The following is a 21,791-nucleotide window of genomic DNA, read 5'->3' on the forward strand; positions in this document are numbered from 1 at the left end:
ACAACTTATTCGTGGCTCGATACATATTTGATCAGAATACTTGCTGAAGACAATCAATAGATAAGCCGGCTGCTTATCCTGTAGTATTTGTATCGGGCGGTATCAGCAGCCGGCAGATAATTAATCAGCTGATTAGGACCACTACTCGCCACTTATGTAGTTACGTGCGAATTTCTTGCACTCGCCTGCGTTATCTGAATACTATGTTATTGTCAAAGGAAATCTGCTGAGATTAGCTGAAGGCGTGACATGGTAGACAGGCGCGTCTGTCACATTATCAACTCTGTCGTGGGGTGCAGAGCACACTAAGAGATACCTCATTATTATCATGATGAGATCTGATAATCAATAGAGTCTCGTGCCGCGTGCTGTCAGCTGCACAAACACAGCTATCGCACTCGCAGTGGAATTGTTATTTATTGCAGTATTGTCTGCCTCTAATGTTTCCGTTCATTGACGAACTTAATTACATATTAAATGATAGCGAGATAACGTTAACGTCGTATCTTAATTTATAATTAGTATTAATTTTAATAGCTTCACGAGGAAAACTAAATGTTATCATATAAGACAAGTAGCGCCATCTACGAACTATATTTGCTTACTGACATTCTATAGTATTTTTTGGTTAAACACATGTAGGGAGCATATAAAAATAAAAGGTCGCAAGTTATTATGAAATTTATTGTATTAATAGTAATAGTTTTGTGCGGAGACACGTCTTCGCATATAACTTAATTAATTCACTATAGTAACTTACAATGAACTCCTTCGGGACAGATCTACTTGCGCCACGGACTGCATCAAATTATGTTAACTCATATTTATTGTTGTATACCAGATGTCTCCTGCGGTATAATACATAGATAGAAGATGCTTGAACGCGCAAATCTCAGGAACGACACCGGTCCTGGTTGCAAAATTATCTAGGTGCTCTTCATTTGAAACAATTTTCAACCGATTCTGCTACATTACAGTAAAAATACAAGGAACAACATACGCATCTATATTGTTATGATATACAACAACTGTCTGTTCTCGCTTCAGTCCTGTGGTACAAGAGACACGTCCCGGCGCAGTCGGTACACTTAGCGTTACAAATTATGATATTATCACATGGTGAGGCACTTGTCGCTACGAACTAGCTTTGTATTCACTTATTACTTACACTACATTCATTATTCTAACTAGCCGACAGTTTCTCTTTACCAACTACGTATATCGAGTGACTGCGACCCGGTACATCCAACACGATACCTTGACAGCATCCCAATATTCTATCCAAGTATTGTGTTACTTATTAAAGATAGGAGTTTTTTAAATACTTGTATGGGCATGTCAAAATTCTATCTCCAGTAATGAAATCAACAGTTTTCTTTTTTTTTTAATGTAATAATAGATTTAGTTTATTTTAAGATATAATGTACAGATTTTGAGGTAAATAAAATTCCACATAAGTTTTCTTTAACAGATACTAGATAGATTGAATATTGGGAACAGCCGTTAGTTATATGATGATGTCAGTTTAGCTGTTGGAGTGTTCTATAAAAGTTTTAGAAAAATAAATTATTGATATAATAAACTTCTGTATGCATGTTGGATGTACCGGGCAGCACTCATCATCATCATCACACAACTTATCATTACTGAGGACAATCCTTAACATTAGCAATTATTATAATTTTGTGCGTTATCTGTTATCAACAGTCACGAATTTGTTAACAATATTAGTTTTATAGTCGACATATAATTGGTATTTTTACGTATATTTGATTGACGACAAGGAGTAATGTGAAGACTAGCTTAGGCGGCCTTATATTCTGGAATTCCTAGCTAACTAATATTTGCACAAGTTCGATCTGAATAAACCTGTAGAATGACAGTTTTATTGACGTATCATCTGACCTAGACCTAACATTTCCTCGCTATTGTTGCACATCCTTCAGAAGTCGAACATAAAATAAATTCAATACTACATTACTCCAACTATAAAATTATATATTTTTCCAACATTAGTAGGTAACCTTGCGGAGTATATAAAAGATGAGGACATAAAGCAATGCTGCAGGATTGTTTGACAGAGTTACCGCGGCGCTGGTACATAAAGGGCTTAGAAAGAACATGGTGGGTTTTAGTCAGTAAGAGTCTGACACTCCCTCACGCTGGACCCACAGCAGGGGGATCATTTGATAATTTCCCATTAAAAATAAAAAGAGCGCAAAGGGATATCATTTTTGAGTTATCATTGACCATCCAAGAAACTGGTGAAAATTTTTCAAAAGATAGTTTATTTCAGTATGTAAACGCGCTTCATGAGAGATGAGACTAGGTGGTGCCGCACGTACGCAGTAGTCGCGTGTAGAGGGCGCCACGCGCGCGTTATGTAACCGCACGCGTGTACTGCGCACGACTCGAGCCACTGTATTACGTATTTATTTTTTACACAGATTAAGTTATAAAAAACAAGCGCCAGCATTTCGCCTGACCGGTTTTATCATTGAGCTTAATTACCGGCGCTAAAAACTGATCATTATTGTGTACAATTCTAGTGGACAGTTATATCGAGAAGTTTATCGATCGATTAAGACGTTACTGCGGGAGTCAAGGCAGCCTACAAATTACTGTGTGCGCGGCTAATCGCGGGGTGACGCGCGGGGTCACTGCCTATCTGACACATCACGTGGTACTCACTACTTCACCAGATTATAAGTTATTCAATAATTGGGGTGGGAAGTCCCGCCAACATTTTTGTTATAAATAAAAAGAGAGTATTATCTCTACAAACCCATAACCAGACGAATTTAAAATGTCTACTTAACTTCTCAGCTATAACATACAGTATTTATAATACAGTGTTGTTGTGTACACAATAGATTCAAATTCTGAAATGAAAAACTTGATACAACTAAACTTGAAATACTATTTCTTTGTTAACCGACTTCCCAAAAAGAAGGAGGTTCTTATTTCACACGTTTGTATGTCTACGTTCATTTAACGTATCAAATGTCGAATTTGCTCTTCGTACGTGAAATAAATAGACGTTTACAAAACTAGAAACCGACTTCACAAAAGATTTAATGTGGCAAAATAAAATTTTTGTCATGGCTTGAGAAGTTGGTTGCAAAATAAACACAATCAACAGACCTGCAGACACCGACTTATTAGCGGGAAAAATAGTGGGAAAGCAAATCTGATTGAAACCAAGCCAGGTTTCGAAAAGGCAGGGTCCAAAGGTACCTATTAGGATACCTGCAACATGAATGGTTTTGTTAATGTAGAGAAGAGGAAGAAAAAAATATTATGCGGTAACATCCATTTGATATGGGCATAGACGCCTGAAAATGGATTAATAAAATAATAAAAAAAACATTTACCTGCATTACCGAATGCAGGTAAATGTTTTAATATATATAATTAATATTAGTATTAAAATAATAAATCCATAACTAAATCTATATCACTAAAATTTGAATATTCTTCAGTTGAACATAATAATAATGAAAAAAAAGTTATTCCCATGTTAAAAAATGATTTATCCTTAACACATATCTATTATATCTGTCTCCATCATCGAGTAAGCTCCAAACCCTCACGGTCGTACAGACTTCTCCGATACACACAAGATTATCAAGTTTTGAAACAATACGTGCCTACAATTTTCAAGAGTTTCCCTCGATTTTTCAGGGTTTCCATCATTAGATCCTGACCTGGTGACAGTGGGATATGTATGGGTTTTTGTATGGGTTTTATATAAAGAAATAATTATTCAAATCGGTCTAGGCGTCTTTCAACACTCCTTTTTTTAAGTCGGCTTATTAGTAACTTTTTGTGCTAAAATTATGCATAAAAAATAATTTATTAAGTTTACAAGTGAAATAAATACAATCAGGTATAATACAATGGAACTAAACTTACATAATAATGTGCGTGTTTGTTCAATACATTCGCGGAGAAAACCGCTACTCATGTTATTATTTGTGATATTTTTATCGCAATGTTAATGAATAATGCCAGAACTTAATGCTCTATATTAGTGATAAATGCGAGGTACGTTACTGTAACAGTTAAGAATCACAAGTGTCCACGAGGCAGCGCCACGCGGTACTTGCGGAATATTGGGGAACTATGTACATGTTATTGTACACAATTACTAAATTATGCACTATTATTTAGCTGATAGTGGCTTTGATGGTCCGTTAACTCACAGTATTAAAAATCAAAACCTATAGGATCTTGTTACAAATACCGGTAAATATTGGTATGGCAACTCCAAGAGACAACTTTTGAATACATGTATAACAGTTTAGTAGTGTAGTGTTCCCGTATATAGTGGTAGGTTTACCTGCGCGTGACGTCACGCGGCAGTATATATTATCTAGTACATCAGTCTGTATGTGCTCAGCGCGGGGAGCGCGGCGCCCTGGAACAATCCGGTACATATTACAATTTTCAAACTTAACTGCAGTTTCAAATATTAAAAAAGAAATAAATCAGATTTTTTTCAAAAGTTATGTTGTACATTACATGCTGTTTTTTATAGTAATCGCAGTGTCAAGCATGGCTTGAATTAAAATTCTTTTCGTTGCTGAATAACATGTAGCCTATACAATATAATTACGTGAATGCGATTGATATGGCTTCAGTAAAGAATAAGAATGCGTTGTTACCGTTGTGTATGGCTAGATGCAGGTGGTCTTGAGATGCATGGAGAGCAGCCCCTTGGCGACGAAGCCGCGGCCGCAGAGCCCGCAGACGTACGGGCGGGCGCCGCTGTGGTAGCGCTCGTGGATGACGAGCGTGGAGCGCTGGCTGAAGGCCTTGCCGCAGTGCGCGCACACGTGCGGCTTCTCGCCCGAGTGCACGCGCTCGTGCAGCGTGAGGTTGCACTTCTTGACGAAGCCCTTGCCGCACACGGCGCACACGTTGGGCTTGTAGCCCGTGTGGATGCGCGCGTGGAACTTGAGGTGCTCGCGCGACGACAGCGCCTTGCCGCACACGCTGCACAGGAAGTTGCGCTCGCCCGAGTGCGCGCGCAGGTGGCGCCGCAGCGAGTTGATGTGCGCGAAGCCGCGCGCGCACAGCCCGCAGCGCAGCGCCAGCGCCCGCCCCGCCGCCTCCGGGTGTGCGCGCGTGCGGTGCGACTGCAGGTAGCTGCCGGCGGGGGAGGGGAGAGCTTACAATACTGCTCAACAGTACGAGCAACTGCAGAAGATCCCTTACTTTGCTTTGCAACATTTAAGATAAAGTACAAATATTTGAAAAGTTTAAATATTCCATTGTAAAAAAAAATCGTGGTGGCCTAGTAAAAAAAGTCGTGGTGGCCTAGTGGGCAAAGAACCAACCTCTCAAGTATGAGGGCGCGGGTTCGATTCCAGATCAGGCAAGTACCAATACAACTTTTCTAAGTTTGTATGGACTTTCAAAATGTATCTTACGACACTAATGACTGTGTTTCGGATGACACGTTAAACTGTAGGTCCCGGCTGTCATTGAACATCCTTGAAAATCGTTACAAGTAGTCAGAAGCCAATAAGTCTGACACCAGTCTAACCAAAGAGTATTGGGTTGCCTAGGTGGCAACTGGTGAGGACAACCGGGTTAAGGAGGTCAGATAGGCAGTCGCTTCTTGTAAAGCACGGGTACTCAGCTGAATCCGATTAGACTGGAAGCCGACCCCAACATAGTTGGGAGAAAGGCTTTAAGGATGATGAAATATTCTTATGTGCACACTACTTGACCAGCAATTGAAAATTCTGGTTCCAAAGATTTCATTCTTTTATTGTAGACATAACATATTGAGTTATAGATCACAGAGGTCTCATTAAAAAAAAATGTAAATACAGTTAAGGTACGTTTTGCATTCTTGCTGCCGACTGCAACTACCAACATGCCGCGACTGCATGGACTCATCTGCAGCTGCACTACTAGTTTGTATGTATTTAGATGAAACTGTTTTGCAGCATATGCAATTGCTGTCAAATATCTGACATCAATACCAGGATCCCATCATCAGAACCTGACTTTGTGACAGTGAATCAAATTCCCCTCCTCCCTATCTGAAACCACTGTTCCTATCTGAATGTAACCTATCCAATATACATGGAATATCATGAACTATGCTATTGCATGAGCTATCACGGTAAAAATAGCATAAATTACTTGGATGCAATGGAAAGCTATATAGCTATAGTGGATTACAAAATTGCAATTTCCCATACACTTATATTTTTTAATGTGTGACGTACTTTGTTAGACATATCTTTGAAGTTTTTATGTAGGACTCTAACTCTTCGAAGGTGTTGGGTAGTAGTAGGAAACTGATGTGTGCTCACCGCATGTAGACGAAGGCCTCGGGACACAGGTCGCACACGAAGCGCTTGTTGACCGGCTCCGCCGCGCCGCCCGCCTCCAGCTTGTGCGTCGTGCCTGCAATGTGCGGCGCTCATAATATTCCAACATATTCAACTAGAGAGTACCGGCTGTTTACCGAGTTCACACACGGCTCGCATTAAGCAATTATTTCGCTGACCAGGAGGAAAATTGACTATGCGGTTAGAGGCAAATTCAATATCTCCTAACTTCCATCTCAATAAGTTTTGCGGTTTACGGACCGTCAGAGTCATGATCAAAACTGTTGTGCGTTTATTGTTACTTTTTTGGATTTTCCTGTACACTCAGTTACTACAAGACATATGAAAATGATATTGCTCTTTAATTGCAACAACTTAAGTATAAGTCTATTTTTTTTAAAATATATCCATAATTGTTGTCACATCGTAACAAGGAGTGGGAAGTAGTATTTGTTATATGTTATGTAGAGAGAGGGTAGACAGACCGTGCTTGAATATCTGGTGCGGGTCGCGGAAGGTCTTCTCGCAGAGCGCGCAGGAGTAGGGGCGGCGGTCGCGCTCCCAGTGCCGCGCCCAGTGCGCCGCCCACTCGCCGCGGGACACCTTCTGTGTACCACACACGTCTATATCATCAGATACCTAACACTTGTCATACTTACAAAGAGCATTACAAAAGATTTACTCATACATGTTTTCTTTTACTGTTACGTTTTCTACTTAAAAGAACTTACAATCTAAAATAGTGTCAAAAACTGAAATATGCTTGCCTAAGCTGAAATGTAACTGATGCACTCTAGCATACATAGCATACAGTAAGGAAGTAGTGATACCTTCCGACAGCGCGGACAGCGCAGCGGGTCGGTGTCGGGCGGCGGCGGCGCGGCGGGCGGCGCCTCGGCCGACGCCTCCGCCGCGTGCTGCCTGCAACACACACCACACGTCTACTCTCTACCCACTGCAACTACTGTAGTGTCAAGCTGAATAGTTGACATGATGATACCTGTAGTGCTGCACCATCTCAGCCCTGCTGTAGCACTGTGTGAAACACGTGCAGCAGTGGAACACGTCCTGTGGCTTCTCAGCCAGCATCTCCTCCTTGATGCTGTCTAGTGGCATCCCGGGCTCACCGCTCTCCACCACTGTGAGGGTTGCATCAGGCAGAGACTCCATCAGCTCTCCCCATTCTTTCATATTGGCTGCTTTCTTTCTTGCCTTTTTATCAGTTGCATGGACCCCATTCAAAGTTGATCCTTTACTCTTTTTCTTTTTTAGACTAATTAAAGATATATCATCACTACCTGAGGAGCCATCATCAAAGTGATCAGAATCTATGTGGTAATAATTATCTTCTTCTTTCTTGACGGGTGATAATGAAACCGAATCTGGTTCATGTTTGACTTGCACGGTGACTTCACAGGCAGGAGGCGCCCCCGGCTCATCTGTCTGCGTGCTGCGCTCACACTGCACCGGTTGGCTGGGAGGGGGCGACGCGCTGTGCTTGACGAGTGTGAGATCAATTGATGCATTAATGCAGGCTTCCGAAGAGAGGAATAAACTACGCAACCTGAAAAGCATTTGTAAAATTATGTTAAAAACTTCAATAAACAATCAATATTAAATGATGATCAAGAATATCACAACAACTGTTTTTTTACTAAGCAATGTACAGTCACTGAGTTGCAATGTAATTTTATCAATTTTACAAACTCTTCTTCCCCAATCATAATTACCATTTACTTTTATATTGCAAAATTGCCAGTGTTTCAAGTGCTGCTGAATAAATTAAATAAATTAAGATAGCTACACAGGTTCCTAGTAACAAGTATTATATTATCGTTTGAATTTTGAAACCACACTCACCTATTTTGAACCTCGATAGTCTCATTACAAAACTGATAGAAGTCGTTCACTTTGCAACTGCACTTGTCGCAGACTTTTCTGGGGAGCCGGTCGTTTTTAAAAACCTATCAATAAACATTAAAAACATCTAATTAAATAGGTTAAAATATCACATGAAAAGCGTCAAGACATGTTAGTGAAAATTACCTTTATTGGCAAATATAAAGACATTTTTAGGTACAACGCATTTTCTTCGTCAAATATATCATTATTAACAAACTTTGTAGAACAACATAATCGGCAAATTTCATCCATTATTATTTTAAAAATAAATAAACGTCCGTGGTGTTTATTCCGCACAAAACTGACAGATAGCGGCCATTTGTCAAATATTGACCTTTCCAGAGTCTGGGTTGCCAATAAATTCATATTGTAAGGAGTATTATGCGAGACCGAAACCAGAAAATATATTCTCTATAGATATGTTATATACGAGAGCAGGGGTGGGCGGAGGCGGAGTTGGAGGATGTGAGGCGCTGCGCCAAACTTTTGATTAATGAACACAATGTTTGTAAAGTTAACTTACTTCAGTTAAATTGCTAATATTCACAACATTGAGAACTTTAGTATCGTGCTGTTAACTTCAGGTCGTGGATTTTCTGAGTATTATGTATTTCTACTAAATATATGAGTTTTTTTTTATTTAAAAGCCTTTAGATTTCTCTCCCTCTTATTAACCTATTTCTGACCTGTTTCAAAAGCTATGTGTTCTTCTCTATGTAGTTATAACTACAAGCTCAAGTCAGTTTTTCATTTCCTACATTTAACAAATTGCTACTTTATTGGGAGGGTTATTTGTCTCTTCAATGTGCTGACACATTGAACAATCAGAGGAATTTTGAAAAAAACTTTACAGATCTAGATATCAAAGTCACTCTTTGATATTTCATATTCTTGGAAGAAAGTATAAGTACCTATTCGAACACATTTGGACTTATCTAACGTAATATTTCATGAAAAGAGCCTGATCATGTGGAAGCAGATTGCCCAGTAACACGTTTGGCAACAAGTTGCAATGATATGCTGACTAATGCATTATGAATACCTGTGACACGTGACCATACCGTAGCCATAAAAATACGATCTTATTTTTATGGTTGTTACAATTAAATAGGATCTCCCAGTACTTTGATCAACGCAACAAAACATGGGCAAATTGTGAAAAGTAATGTTATATTTAATTACATTAGAATATGCGCGCTAAGACTTCCTGAAGCGAGTAGTTTTCGCGCGATAGCTCGCGATAAAAGCGTTGACTGCCACTTATCTTTATCTTTATCGTGCGCCTTCAGCAAATAAAGTGTAAAAAACGAGATAAAGCCAAGGTACCATTGTGGCTGAAGTGACATGACGGTGCATACGTTTTCTCGATTGTTAATATCTTCCAGCGGAAAATCAACATGAACATAATATTAGTAGCATGTTGTGACATACGCAGAACACCTACTTTCTGAACATACAACATGTAACTTTACCATTTTGTTAAGCAGATGGAAGGCCGTTGTTTGAAACTAGTATCCCGAAGATTCGTGTTAGCTATCAGGCTATTTAACATACTCAATACCTAGTAGTAACACCAATCTAATCGTTATGATGTGACTAGCTTCTGCCAGTGGTTTCACCCGCATCCCGTGGGAACTACTTCCCCTACCGGGATAAAAAGTAGCCTATAGCCTTCCTCGATAAATGGGCTATCTAACACTGAAAGAAATTTTCAAACGAACAAACAAACTCTTCAGCTTTATAATATTAGTATAGATAACTGATGGCTCACCACCACCACACCACAGATGTTACTACTTACAAGAATTATTTTGATCTCGATTCTCGATCGATTCAGTGAACAACAAGGATTTATTCGCCATATGAAAAATAACAAAAATGTTGATTGACAATTATTGTTTATAACGTCCACAGCCGTTTTCAACCACGGTGACTTTTCTCATAAGAAGATTAGCCGGCTGCGCCGGACATATTCCAGTACTTATACAAGCATTTGCCCAGACATGGGTGCACTCTTTATTCCTTCACTCTCAGAATGCCCTCTCTGCCTTTTGTGCGTGTCTCCTTGCGATAACTTAAAAATAACGTAGGTATCCTCATGCTGTTTTCTCGATTTAAGTAAGTCTTTATTGAGGACTTCCGAAGATTGCTGCAATGTAGTCAAAGAACCTGTCACCTTCTAGTGACAAAGCGAAAGAATCATTAAAGCTCGATAAAGACTTGTATATGTAAATATGCAGGTACAATTTTTATTTTATTTATACCATAGTAATATGATAGTACTTATTGATTCGTCAATTTCGAATAGACATGCACCATAACGTAGGTAATGATTAGGATAATATCATGTAGACAGAGAGTTGCACGCTGTGACAACAAGTCGGAGGGACCTTGGCAGCCGCGGCACAATACTCACCACGTAATAACGCCTCACTCGGTATTTTTAGCATTGATAAAGGATTTAAGATAACAATATTGCTAGAATGTGTTTTTCATAACATCAGCTGGCGAGTAGGCATCAGGCCACGTATCCTCACAGGTTTAACGAAACTGTTTTGGTTGTCGGTGTATTGCTCATCATTTTGATCAATGATAGTACATTTTGGTGACGTCTTTGTAATTACTTTAATTATAAAAACATGAACAATTACGGAACTGGCTACTTAAAATGTTAATATATTTAAGATAAGATCTAACGTGAAGTAGTATGTTTCCAAGCTCATCGCTCATAGCTCGTTAGCAGGTTGGCGAAGTTGTTAGTAATCCAACCAAAAAAGTAATTTAGAGGAACTGGAACCTGCGTATTGATAAGGAAAAATAGGTTCAGGTGCGGCTGTTATCAGATAGCGTCGCGGGGCGATGCGCACACGACACGCTGGCACCGCACACACCCAGCTCCTAACATCGTTATGAGGCCAAAGACACAATTCCCTCTATCAATCATATCTATCGTGCTAGCCAGTAAAATGTTATAAAAATACTAAAGCCCTGATAACACTCAAATCAATGGATATATGTATAGTTACCACTAAGCCAGCTTTAGAAGAAGCCTTTGGTCCTTAAGAGCTTAAATAAGACTTAGGGAGATACTTGTACTCTGAAAGTTGAAGAGTTTCTAATGAGGAAACAGTTTTTGTAAAACTAAAAATCAAGCTGCCAGCGACCGCTAGTAAACGGACTTGATTAGGGCCCAGCACAATGAGGTTCCCATTACTCTCAATTACAGATTACTCCAGGTACGAATGGCAGCCAGTCTTTCTGCTGACGGTAACTAAGGCCAAAGATGCAGACAACAGCCAGGACCTAGACTTACAGCGTCTCGCGAGAGACAAATAATGTTATTCATTAACTGTGATAGATCCTCCATTCCCGGAGGCCATTCCAGTCCAACATTGCATTTGATGTGTAGTGTGCAGGTGCTACTGTTAGTTACCCATGAGTTTCTCTAAGGATTTTTCGACACCCATTTGAATGTTAATTAATTTAGTTTATAGGTATATAGAGTCACAATTTAACAAATATAAAATAATTATTGCCATCACGTGTTTGCAGAGAGGTCGTCTCATTGTGACGTCACTCACGTGAAGGATGTGCGACCTGCATGCGCTGACGCACACTCACATTGTACCACATTATGTACATAATGTGCACGTAGCTTCTTACGTTACAGTTTTGGTCCATTCGAATGGTTAAATACCAGGCAAACCTATTATTACATGTGTAAATCCTGTTTTAATAGTCCTCTGACCAACGTTTAGTTAGGTATCTATCAGCAGGTGTTGCTGTCTCAATTTCTTAGGAGTAGGCTAACTTCAGACCAGAAGAAGATACCAGAAAAAAGCATCTTTGTAGGGTGTTAAATAGATTGTCGGTGTGTTCTTGGTGTGGTTTGCTTCTAAGAGCCTCTGTAACTTTGCACCACTGTTGGCAGACAGTAGATATAAGTACCTACTTTACATTTAAAAGTTTTCATAGCAGCATGTCTAGAGAACATCCGATCATAACCTCATATCATAAAATGTCTGCAACCTTGAAACATTTCGTAAACACGAGATGAAAATCGATACGACAAACTTGAGAGTGAACTTTGCAATCGAGTAAAGCGGGCGGCACACACGTTGTGAACTCTGGCTTAACTTTAACCCACATAACAAAGTTCAATGTAAACACAATACGACAGAAGTTTCCGAAGTTCCAGTTCACGGCCGCCGCCGGTGGGGCGCCTCACCCCCGCGCGCGGCTGCTTTCACTGGGCTCCGGCCGCCCGCCCCCGCCGGGGGTCGCGGGTTGGGCGGCTCGCGATATCCATACCGCGACCAATTTTATTTCTTATTTTGTATAGGTTTGATTCATCGACTGCACTCGGACAGTGCATCGATTGATTTTACCTCGTAACATAGTTGTTTTGTTTATGTTTTATGATGAATGAGTCGTACGCGCGAGTGTCGCGCTCTCCGTTTTCAGCAAACGTAGAGGTATAGGTACCGAAGTGTAGGCTTTACTCGAAAATCAATGCATTAATTAGTTATTTAGTAGAAATGTTTTGAGCTATCAAGATATACAGTCCAGTTGTCATGAGGTCTACTGTTTGATTTGATGAACTAATAGCAACGCATTATTCTGTTTACAGCGCAGCAGCGTTAGGATTAACTTCCACACTTGTGCGACTGTGATACTTGTTAAGAAATCCTTATCTCTGGCTCTGTATTTACCTGTTAACTTGTTTATCAGGTCACGCCGTGAAGTGATACTCAACTATTTGGATTTCAGTAATATTTCATATGAATTGGGGCTAATAGAAGTCAAACAACTGTGGAACAGAAAGCATCACACGTTGAGTACGCAAGTTATCAAACTTATATTGATAAACCTTATTGGTTGAAATTTTTATCATATTTTTTTCTGCAAAGGGTTTTCAATGGTTTTCAAATTTCGTAAAGTCATTGACATCTTTTAAAAAGATATTTTTTCCTAGTTTTGAGCAGGCTAAAGTTTTTTTTAAGAATAACAAAGTGATGTCTTTTCATTACAAATCTGGGAGTCGCACTAGTTTGGAGTAGATAGGTGATTCATAAATTGAGTGATTGAAGATCTCAGAAGTGAAGTACGTTTGCAAGCTTATTGGTGTCAAAGGCGCTTCGATATACATTTCAAAGAAAACAGGCAAGATGCAGGCAAGTGTCACCATTTCTTTAGGCACAATGCCAGCTGTTATGAGATCATTTCTCCATGCTATTATAGTTTTGTTTTCAAGCCCTTCCTGCTGCGTATCCACCGACCAGAATTATTATAATGGTATATGTTAATAACCAGTGAAATTTTCCAAATTCAAGACAATAATTAGTCATTCAATTATTTAATACCTAATAGAAATCTAAGTAGGTAGGTCACTGATAGACCAGTTGAATCATCGTCAATAGTAATTGTGAAATATATACTGTACGTATTAATCACGATACCTGGCTATTGGGCGCCAGGTTGATAATCTATAAACTGATAACTACAATAAAACAGTACTTGGAGTGACCTCGAATACGTTGATAGTTGATGGAGGCAATATTAGAAGTTTCAGAAAACATAGAGTATTAGTATAGCAAACACGTTGTAATTCATCCTGTGCGAAAACATTTGACATGTGTTAACACAAGGCATGCGGTCAAAAATACTCTAGGTTTCATTCCCTCCGTGTGTTTACTGTGAGTATTTTGTATCTAGCTAGCAACTCGCACAGGTGTATGATACGCTCCAGAAAGCACACACCTTATGTCTTATCAAATGACACCGTTTGATATGCGCCTTTGCCACCTTATCTATCATGTCGAAATTCTTCCACGTATCACGTATCCTAGTAAAGTAGGTTCGTATCAACTTATGTACCTATACCTACCTATTATTTTGCGTGTTTGCAGGTAAAGCAATAAATGTAGGTATAGATACCGATGACGTTTATCTGTGTGCAGGACAAGTCCTGAAAAGTTTAAACAAGAAGTACAAGTTTTGTTTTTGTGTACTTAAATGTACCTATGTATTTTTCCTGTTGTTTTGTTTGAAGTGCTTATCGATAGAATGCTGAAATGGTTCGTGGGAAAGAAACAGCAGGTCCTGTGCTCTAGGCTGCTCTCTACTCCTCTGATAGCTAAAGACAAAAAATGTTGAGATGATAATGAGATTGTCTGCTAACAGCAGCTAGATAATTATAATGTAATAAAGGTGTACGAGGAGTGTAAACAAGACAGGCAGTCGTCGTGCTGGAGCCGCGGGCAGCAGATAGGCGGCGGCGGTGCGGCGCGTGGGGCGCCGGCGCAGCGGCCGCACCAGCGCTTATCTCCGATACCTTGCCGATTGGCTGCGTGGAGTGTTTGCGCGCCTGATACGGCTGACGGGGGCCAATCGATTCCCCGTTCCGTCGAATCTTATCACGATCATGGTGGACGTTTGTGCCTCGTGTCGGTACACCGATATCATATCTGAAGATATCGACGAAAGTATAAATATGAGCCCATCGATCGATCGGGTCTCTATCGGACTGTGAGCTGTGATTACGATTGACTGTGCAGAAGAACTACGCGTGTTGTACTTGTGCCGGAGCCCTGGCTGCCGGGACTCGGGACTCCTCGCCTGTTCACGGATGACGGTGTCGTTCCATTTGTCGGATATTGGTGATCTTTTATTTTATTTTGTACCCGCGTCTCTATCATGTCGACGTGGCAGCCATACTTGATCCATCACAATATTGCTAAACAATAAACGCATCGCCTTTCGTGCTTACCCCGTGGCCAGCCAGTGCCGGCAGTTTTGCGGTTCAACTAGTGTCTCTGTTCATACAAAACGACAACGATTACGTAATAACATATGGTGGTCCAATGGCACATGTGTGAGCTCGCTCCGTGTGATTTGCCGCTAGGAGTATGTACAAATTATCTTCTTAATGTGGCGATAATTTAATTGCGGCTACATTCGCTACACAGCCATGCAGGGTCGCTGACGCGACGGGGAAAAGCGTTGCTCTTATCAGAAAACATTAGCCGCACCTTTTCAAGCGGTGATAGCGCGCCGCCCGGCTCCATATCGAGTGCGCGCGCTACGATTGTCACACTGAACAAACACGAACCAGACAACGCCATGTCGTATAAATATTCATTCTGTTTTCCAGAGTTCTCCGGCGGCAACAGCGCCACGTGCTAGGCCTCACGTCTGAGTTGGACAGGGGATCTTGACAGTTTGCGCCATGTGCTGCCAGATCTATCTTTCCAGCTCACGCGTGAGGCCGCTTCGTCTCGACGCCACTTCGGGAGAACCTGTGCACATCATGACAAACGCGTGAAGGATCAAGTGGAGGTGTGATCTCTTCACTTTTTATGTTTAAAGTGAGATTCAACTCCTCCAACTTAATTCCGAAACGCTTATACTACGTAACGTCATATCAACATGATGCAAGATCTACAGATGCTGGAAGACTTGTTAATAATTTTGTAATATTGTGTTCATATTATATTTGTATTTTTTATTATTTACTATTGATTTGATGTACACATTCTTTGTAATAATTAAAATATCATATGCATTAATATTTTTTTATTAAACTTTCATAATTTAATACAATTTCTAAACTCCTCCCTTAGCCACTTTATGCTACAAGAGTTTACAATTTCAAATACTGGCGCCACTGTACACGACACGCGAGCATTATGGAAGACCCAACGCTACGCGACTAGTCTGAAGTGCACTGCAAATCACTAGAAAAAAATCACAACACCCAAAACAAAAAATGGGCAAAAAAATGTTGGTAACACCGGTGCGCTAAAAAAGCTTGCAAACTTCACGCACCTAACCTGCGCTGGACATCGACTCGTCCGTATCTCTAAACTCTGGGAAAATGTATATTGATTTTTCAAAGAAAAGTCAACCGATGTAACAAAACACCGTTCGCGGAGTGTTTATACGCGTATAGAAGTGCCGCGGTCGATGTGCTGTGTCGTCAAGATGATGCGACGGTGTTTGTCGTCGCGTTCCGAGTGAGATCGGAGAGAGTGTTGCGTCGCTCGGCCGACGGCCCGGAGCCCGGCCGCGGCCAGGGCCTGGGCGCGCCATGGACGCCGGCGCTGCTGACCCGCTGCGAGTGGCCAGGCCGTGAGTATCATGTCTCTTCGCCCGCACCCATCATCGCCTGCAGCGTGCCGTGGTCGTTCCGCCCGCGTTCTTACGTCGTGGATTATTTCGGTCCCCGCGAGCCCATCCGAGGTTGCGAAACGACCCGTCCGCGCTCGTTTCTCGCTCGCGCCGAGCGGACATTCTCTCGCTCGTGCGGTCGCGGCGTCACGGCCTCCGCGTTGCGCCATTTCGAAACGGTCGCATCGTCCGCTCGCGCTAGTGCTCGCGAGCCGAGGCGAGGACACCGCGGCCAGGCTGATAGCGATCGAGCAGCGAGCGCGGCGGCCGAGCGTGACCGCCTCCTCCCGCATAGCCCCGGTGCCACTCGTATGAATGACTCGGCCAGCCGGGATCGTAAATCAGAATCGTGTTTACAGTTTTTGCGGGGCGCACGAAACCTGTCGCGCCGCCCCCGAGACAAAGGGCGGCGCGAGAGGCGCTCGGCCTCGGCGCGGCCCGACCGTGGCGCTCACCAAACGCCCGAGTGAATTATGGCTAGGTGCATATAACCCGTGCACTACACACTACACATACCTAACATACGCGCCTACCTATCTATAGCTATATGCAGTGAAGGCTGCGAGTACGTACCTACCTACTCAAACAAAGCATTTTGCCCACAAATCCATACTGCTAGGCTCGCACGGCCAGCGTTCGCGTTCTTTGTCAAGTTTCGTACGAGTCCGCGGTGTCGGTGATGTCATGTGTGTGTATGTCGTCTGTGCTAACATCTGGCTGACTGACAATTGTTCATTTTGGTGTGCATTTTGAGGTTAGGTCGTGACTGTGCCCCGAGAGGCCCGGGAGCTCCGCGCCGCCCGCGGGGGCGCTCCGCGTCGCCAGTGTGCGTGCTGCACTGAGGCACAGTGGACATGGACAGTGCCAGTGCCACTGGGTGACCTGACAATGCTCTGTGTCACGGCTATTACATGCAGCAATTGCAGTAATTGCACATTAAACAGTTTGACTTGTAAGTGTTGGATGTGATTGTGGCAGTAAGTGGACAAGGTTGTGTCGGACAGTGTGTGCAGCCCGCTGCAGCTGCCTCATGCTCAGGTGATGTGCACTGGCAGTGTTGCGAGCAGAGTGTGGCATTGTGTTGCTAGATACCTACACGCAGGTCATTTACCTGCTTAGCAAACTATTAACAAACTGGTAGGAGTGATAAAACTAGAAGGACTACAGGTTTTCAAGTGACTGAGTTACATCATGCTCATGATTGCACACAAAGTTGTTTTATCTCTGCATTCTTTGTTGAACAGTGTTAAAACTGGATACTAGTGTCTGCCAGGCTAGTTTTTAAATTATTTGAATTTGCCTTTTAATTTGATGATTCCTGAGTCAATACTTTGCATATTTTACACATTTGGGACATGTTTGCTTGCAAGTCAAGCCAGTGAATCTATCTCAACTTATATTAAACCATTCTAACTTCACTACTTCATAAGAGTCACTCAAATACAGGAAAAATGTACTCTGTTTATATTTATAAACAAATTATCTTCAAGTAAGTCATAATTTGAAAACATTGATGGGTATTAGGAGCATTTGATTTATAGTTATTATGAATTAATTTTATGATGTAATAAACATCAATCTGGAGTTCATTTTGATTTACAATTTGTAGCTCACAGCTGATAAATTAATGGCTAAATGAATGAAGCATTGATTAATAACAACATAAACAATGGCAGTGTGTAAGCCTGTGTCCACATGAGCAGTGATTAGCTATGCTAGCACATGGAATGCTGAGCTATTGATGTGCAGAGACAGAGTGTGTGCCCAAGTGTTGTGATGTTGTGTCTCACTGGATATGAGTTCCTCGGCTCAAACAATACCCCTGGTGTTGCTGCACCTAGTGCTCGGTAAGTTTATTGACACACTCTTGTCATAATAATACAATATTTGTTTACCTGCAGCTCATTTAGGTTGTTCCATGTTACACAGAAGCTTATCTCTCATATTGACATAATATTTTAATATAAATTTCAGTTTATTTACAAATGATTAGCTGAATACCACATAATACATGTGTAAATCATTGGCATACATTACTCAGCATCAACTACATCTATGTATTATTATAACAATTATGTTTTATGATGTTCTGCCTTTCACACCCTAGAACTACCATTTATAGGGCCATTCCTTTAATATAAAGTAGGTATTAAAAAGTACCTATAACAATAGATTACAATTTTCACTAGAGGGTTGTAGATAGGAACTTGTGATGCCAATGTATACCAACATACATGTATGTTGGTACACATTAAGATCATACTCTGCTTTAGGTAAATGAACTATCAATTATTTAATGTATGAAACTGTTCATAGCTACCTCTATAATATGGTAGTTGTAAAAAATTTGCTAGTTATTTGCTTATTGAACTTCAGCTGTTCAATAATGCACTATAATGAATTATACTATAGACATACTTAAGCTGTAGATTTCTGAGCTTGGCAACTGGTAGCTTCGAAATAAACAATCGACTTGGGCATGACACACACTAGGTACGTGTAGAAGTACTTTGTCATATAAATATAGCAACATATACCTAACTGTAGTACGGCGGGCACTAGTGTGCACTGTGTGAGGACATGATGTTTCACCGCTTGATAACTTGACCTCAAACTATATTTCAAATTATTTTCCTCTATGGCTCGTTACATGCTCAGGAACATGGTTTTCTCTACTGTGAGATAATTAATTGTTCACTTATTTGTTTTCCAAAATTACAAGTATTTCTATTTCTGTCCATAAATAAGTTGTTAAGTATTGTTTGGGTTTTGCAGAGACACAATTACTCATAATATGTATTGTATTTTAAAGTAGTAAACTAATTGACTCAATGAAAAGTTGTATTTAAATTGTTGGCATCACTTCTATGAAGAACTTACTGTGTAGTAACTTCAGGAACAAATTAGTGCTTGCTGTAAATTCAGTTAGACCTAACTTGGTGTTATGTAATGGAACTAAGTAAAAATGAAATTGCTTAAAACTGTGGTTAAGTTATATAAGCTGGTTATGAAGTGTTGCTTGTTGCTGACTGCTGGCACATTACTTGATTGATTATTTTGGTAGCTCTACCGTCCGCTGCAGGGTCGGCAGTATTATTGTCACACAAGTGTAGGTGTGTGCAAGCACTGCCATTCAATAAGCGTATTGACCCGGCACTGGCATCATATCTAAGCTTTTTCTTTATTTCCTTTATCCAATCCTGTACAACTTAGTTGTGAAAGGAATGGATTTTATTTCAGTATTTGTACATAATTTTATAAACTTTACCTACATTTATATTACCTCATTGTCTATTATATTTATGAGTTAGTTGTGAGAATCAAAAAGAACAAAAAACCATGATGTTTGCTGAGATACAGTAGTTTTCTGAATAATGTCACTGTCACAGAGGACCAGTTACCATCTCATGTCCAGAAAAATAACATCTGTATACTGTTGAAATGCTTTATATCTATAGGTAATAGCTACATATCTATACTTCAATATCTAAAGGAATATAATAAAGAGGAACCTTTTTATCGTTTGTAACTTAGTCGCCAAAACTACTAAACCAAAAAAAAACATATTTTTTTTAGAAAGTTACGTTATCCCCGAGTAACATAGGCTATATTTTATTCGGGTACGGGAAGGAGTTCCCCAAAACGCGTGTGAAACCACGGGAAACTGTATAGAATATGTGTGTTTCCCGTGGGAATCCCACGATACCTAACACTGAAAGATTTAAAAAAAAATCGAATCAGACCTCGTGATTGGTGCGTTGAAGCAAACAAACAGAAAAATAATCTTCAGGTTTATAAAATAATATTAGTACAGTACAGGGCCCCGATTCTCCTAATTTTACTTAAGCGCCATTCGATTGACGTTCGACTCGATTCGACTGATATCCAATCCCGAGTCGATTACGATTGAAGCGTATGTGGCATTCCGCTATTTTTTCTTTGAAAGAAACGTTTTTATCCTTTTCTGTCATTCAATAATGAATCATTTTATCTGCAAATGATTTACGATTGCAAAATGATTGTACAGCAAACTACCGTATAGACCAAAATCATCAAAATAGCAGACCAATCGCACACCAATCAAATGTCAATCGAATTCGATTGGTCTTTTATTAGTAGCAGAATGCCCGATATGGTTAAAACTGCTATTACGATCATATTGCGATTCGATTTATATTCGATTTTGACCTTATTAACTTAGGAGAATCGGGGCCCAGATTAACGAGCTGTTTCCTTTCTCCCGCGGTTTCATGTGCGGCTCCAAAGAATTAATTCACGTACCTACGTAGAAGCTAGCCAGTTACTGGGCACTGGGCACCTATCGCACAATAGCTCTTAGGATTTTAATAATAAAAGACTAAACTGTCTGTCGTCGTTTATAACTACCGATATTACAAAAGTTTTAACATTCAAGTACATAGTTATCGTCAACTGTTTACAAATTAGCTGTGATACACACTCCTCTGGGAAATTATTGTAATGGACAAAAAGTCTCGACGTACATAATATAGTAATTATATTTAATTACATCCAAGATTTAAATAATACGCAAATGAATATGATAGAGTGAAGATTGTTGCTAGTCGATGATTTACAAACGAACGAGAGGAAATCCTGAGATAAGCTGGCTCAATGTGCTCGCTATCAGATAAGAGAAATAAATACAATCCAAACATACAAAAACGTCGTGTTTGGACATTTGTGTTCGGCATGTTTACAGTGTGTAAGTGTGTACGCTAGCTTATCTAATTGGGGAGTTAAAACAGAGACCTCGAGCCTTTTCGCCTTGACCGACATGCGGCCCGGGAGCTGCGCCCTCGCCTCGCCATGCAGGCTCAAGTATTGCGTGTCCACGAGACCAACATCGCTATCAATAAGGCCTAACATTTGACTAGTTTCTTGCTACCTATGAGGGTCCGTTTGGACCACACGAACAAAGAGCTATGAGTGTTCTTTCCCTTTCGTATTCGTTTTTGTAAACAAAGGCAGAGCATTATTTGGTTGTTCTTTTTGCAAGAATTCGATAGGGTGGGGGATAGAACGAGCATTCACTCGTTTGATGTGAACGCACCCTTATTGGAAAGCATGTCACACAATCGCAGATTCCTACATGACCCTTATATTTTTCAGTAAGTTGTGAAGCCAGCCGGTCATCAGGAATGCAATTGTTATGCAATCTCACATCAAACAAGTCATTGAGGCTCTGCTATTGTTTTAGAATTGTTTCTGCCATGTGCTTCAGTTGTTGTACCTACGCACCCGAGCCCTGAAAACATAGCAACGCACATAATGATCATTAGCCGATTCATACTGACACGAACAAACAAGGCTAAGTCGATCAACTAAAACCATGAGACCTGATATCTATGT

The 21,791-nt window shown here is 40.6% G+C and overlaps 2 protein-coding genes across 3 annotated transcripts in view; one reads left to right on the forward strand and one right to left on the reverse strand.

Annotated features, from left to right (window-relative positions):
* Positions 1-670: 670 nt before the first annotated feature.
* LOC110382229 (zinc finger protein 382) lies at positions 671-8,897 on the reverse strand. Of its 2 annotated transcripts, XM_021342739.3 has the most exons (8): positions 8,397-8,892; positions 8,211-8,314; positions 7,351-7,914; positions 7,181-7,271; positions 6,836-6,956; positions 6,333-6,426; positions 4,668-5,151; positions 671-4,420 (listed from the first exon to the last, which is right to left on the reverse strand). In XM_021342739.3, exons 1-7 carry the CDS (start codon positions 8,616-8,618, stop codon positions 4,680-4,682), a joined length of 1,668 nt encoding a protein of 555 aa, XP_021198414.3. In that variant the 5' UTR covers positions 8,619-8,892; the 3' UTR covers positions 671-4,420; positions 4,668-4,679. The 2 variants fall into 2 exon arrangements, with proteins under 2 accessions (XP_021198414.3, XP_021198415.3); XM_021342740.3 differs by lacking the exon at positions 7,181-7,271 and having other exon boundaries at positions 8,397-8,897.
* Positions 8,898-14,587: 5,690 nt separating this feature from the next.
* Positions 14,588-21,791, forward strand: part of LOC110382226 (uncharacterized) — a 34,212-nt gene continuing 27,008 nt past the window's right edge. Inside the window, 2 exon segments of the mRNA XM_064041839.1 lie at positions 14,588-14,911; positions 15,406-18,268. Of these exon segments, the coding sequence (XP_063897909.1) occupies positions 18,198-18,268 (71 nt within the window). The 5' untranslated portion in view covers positions 14,588-14,911; positions 15,406-18,197.

This window comes from Helicoverpa armigera, chromosome 26 (genome assembly GCF_030705265.1).
Source record: "Helicoverpa armigera isolate CAAS_96S chromosome 26, ASM3070526v1, whole genome shotgun sequence".
Classification (NCBI taxonomy): Eukaryota; Metazoa; Arthropoda; class Insecta; order Lepidoptera; family Noctuidae; genus Helicoverpa; species Helicoverpa armigera.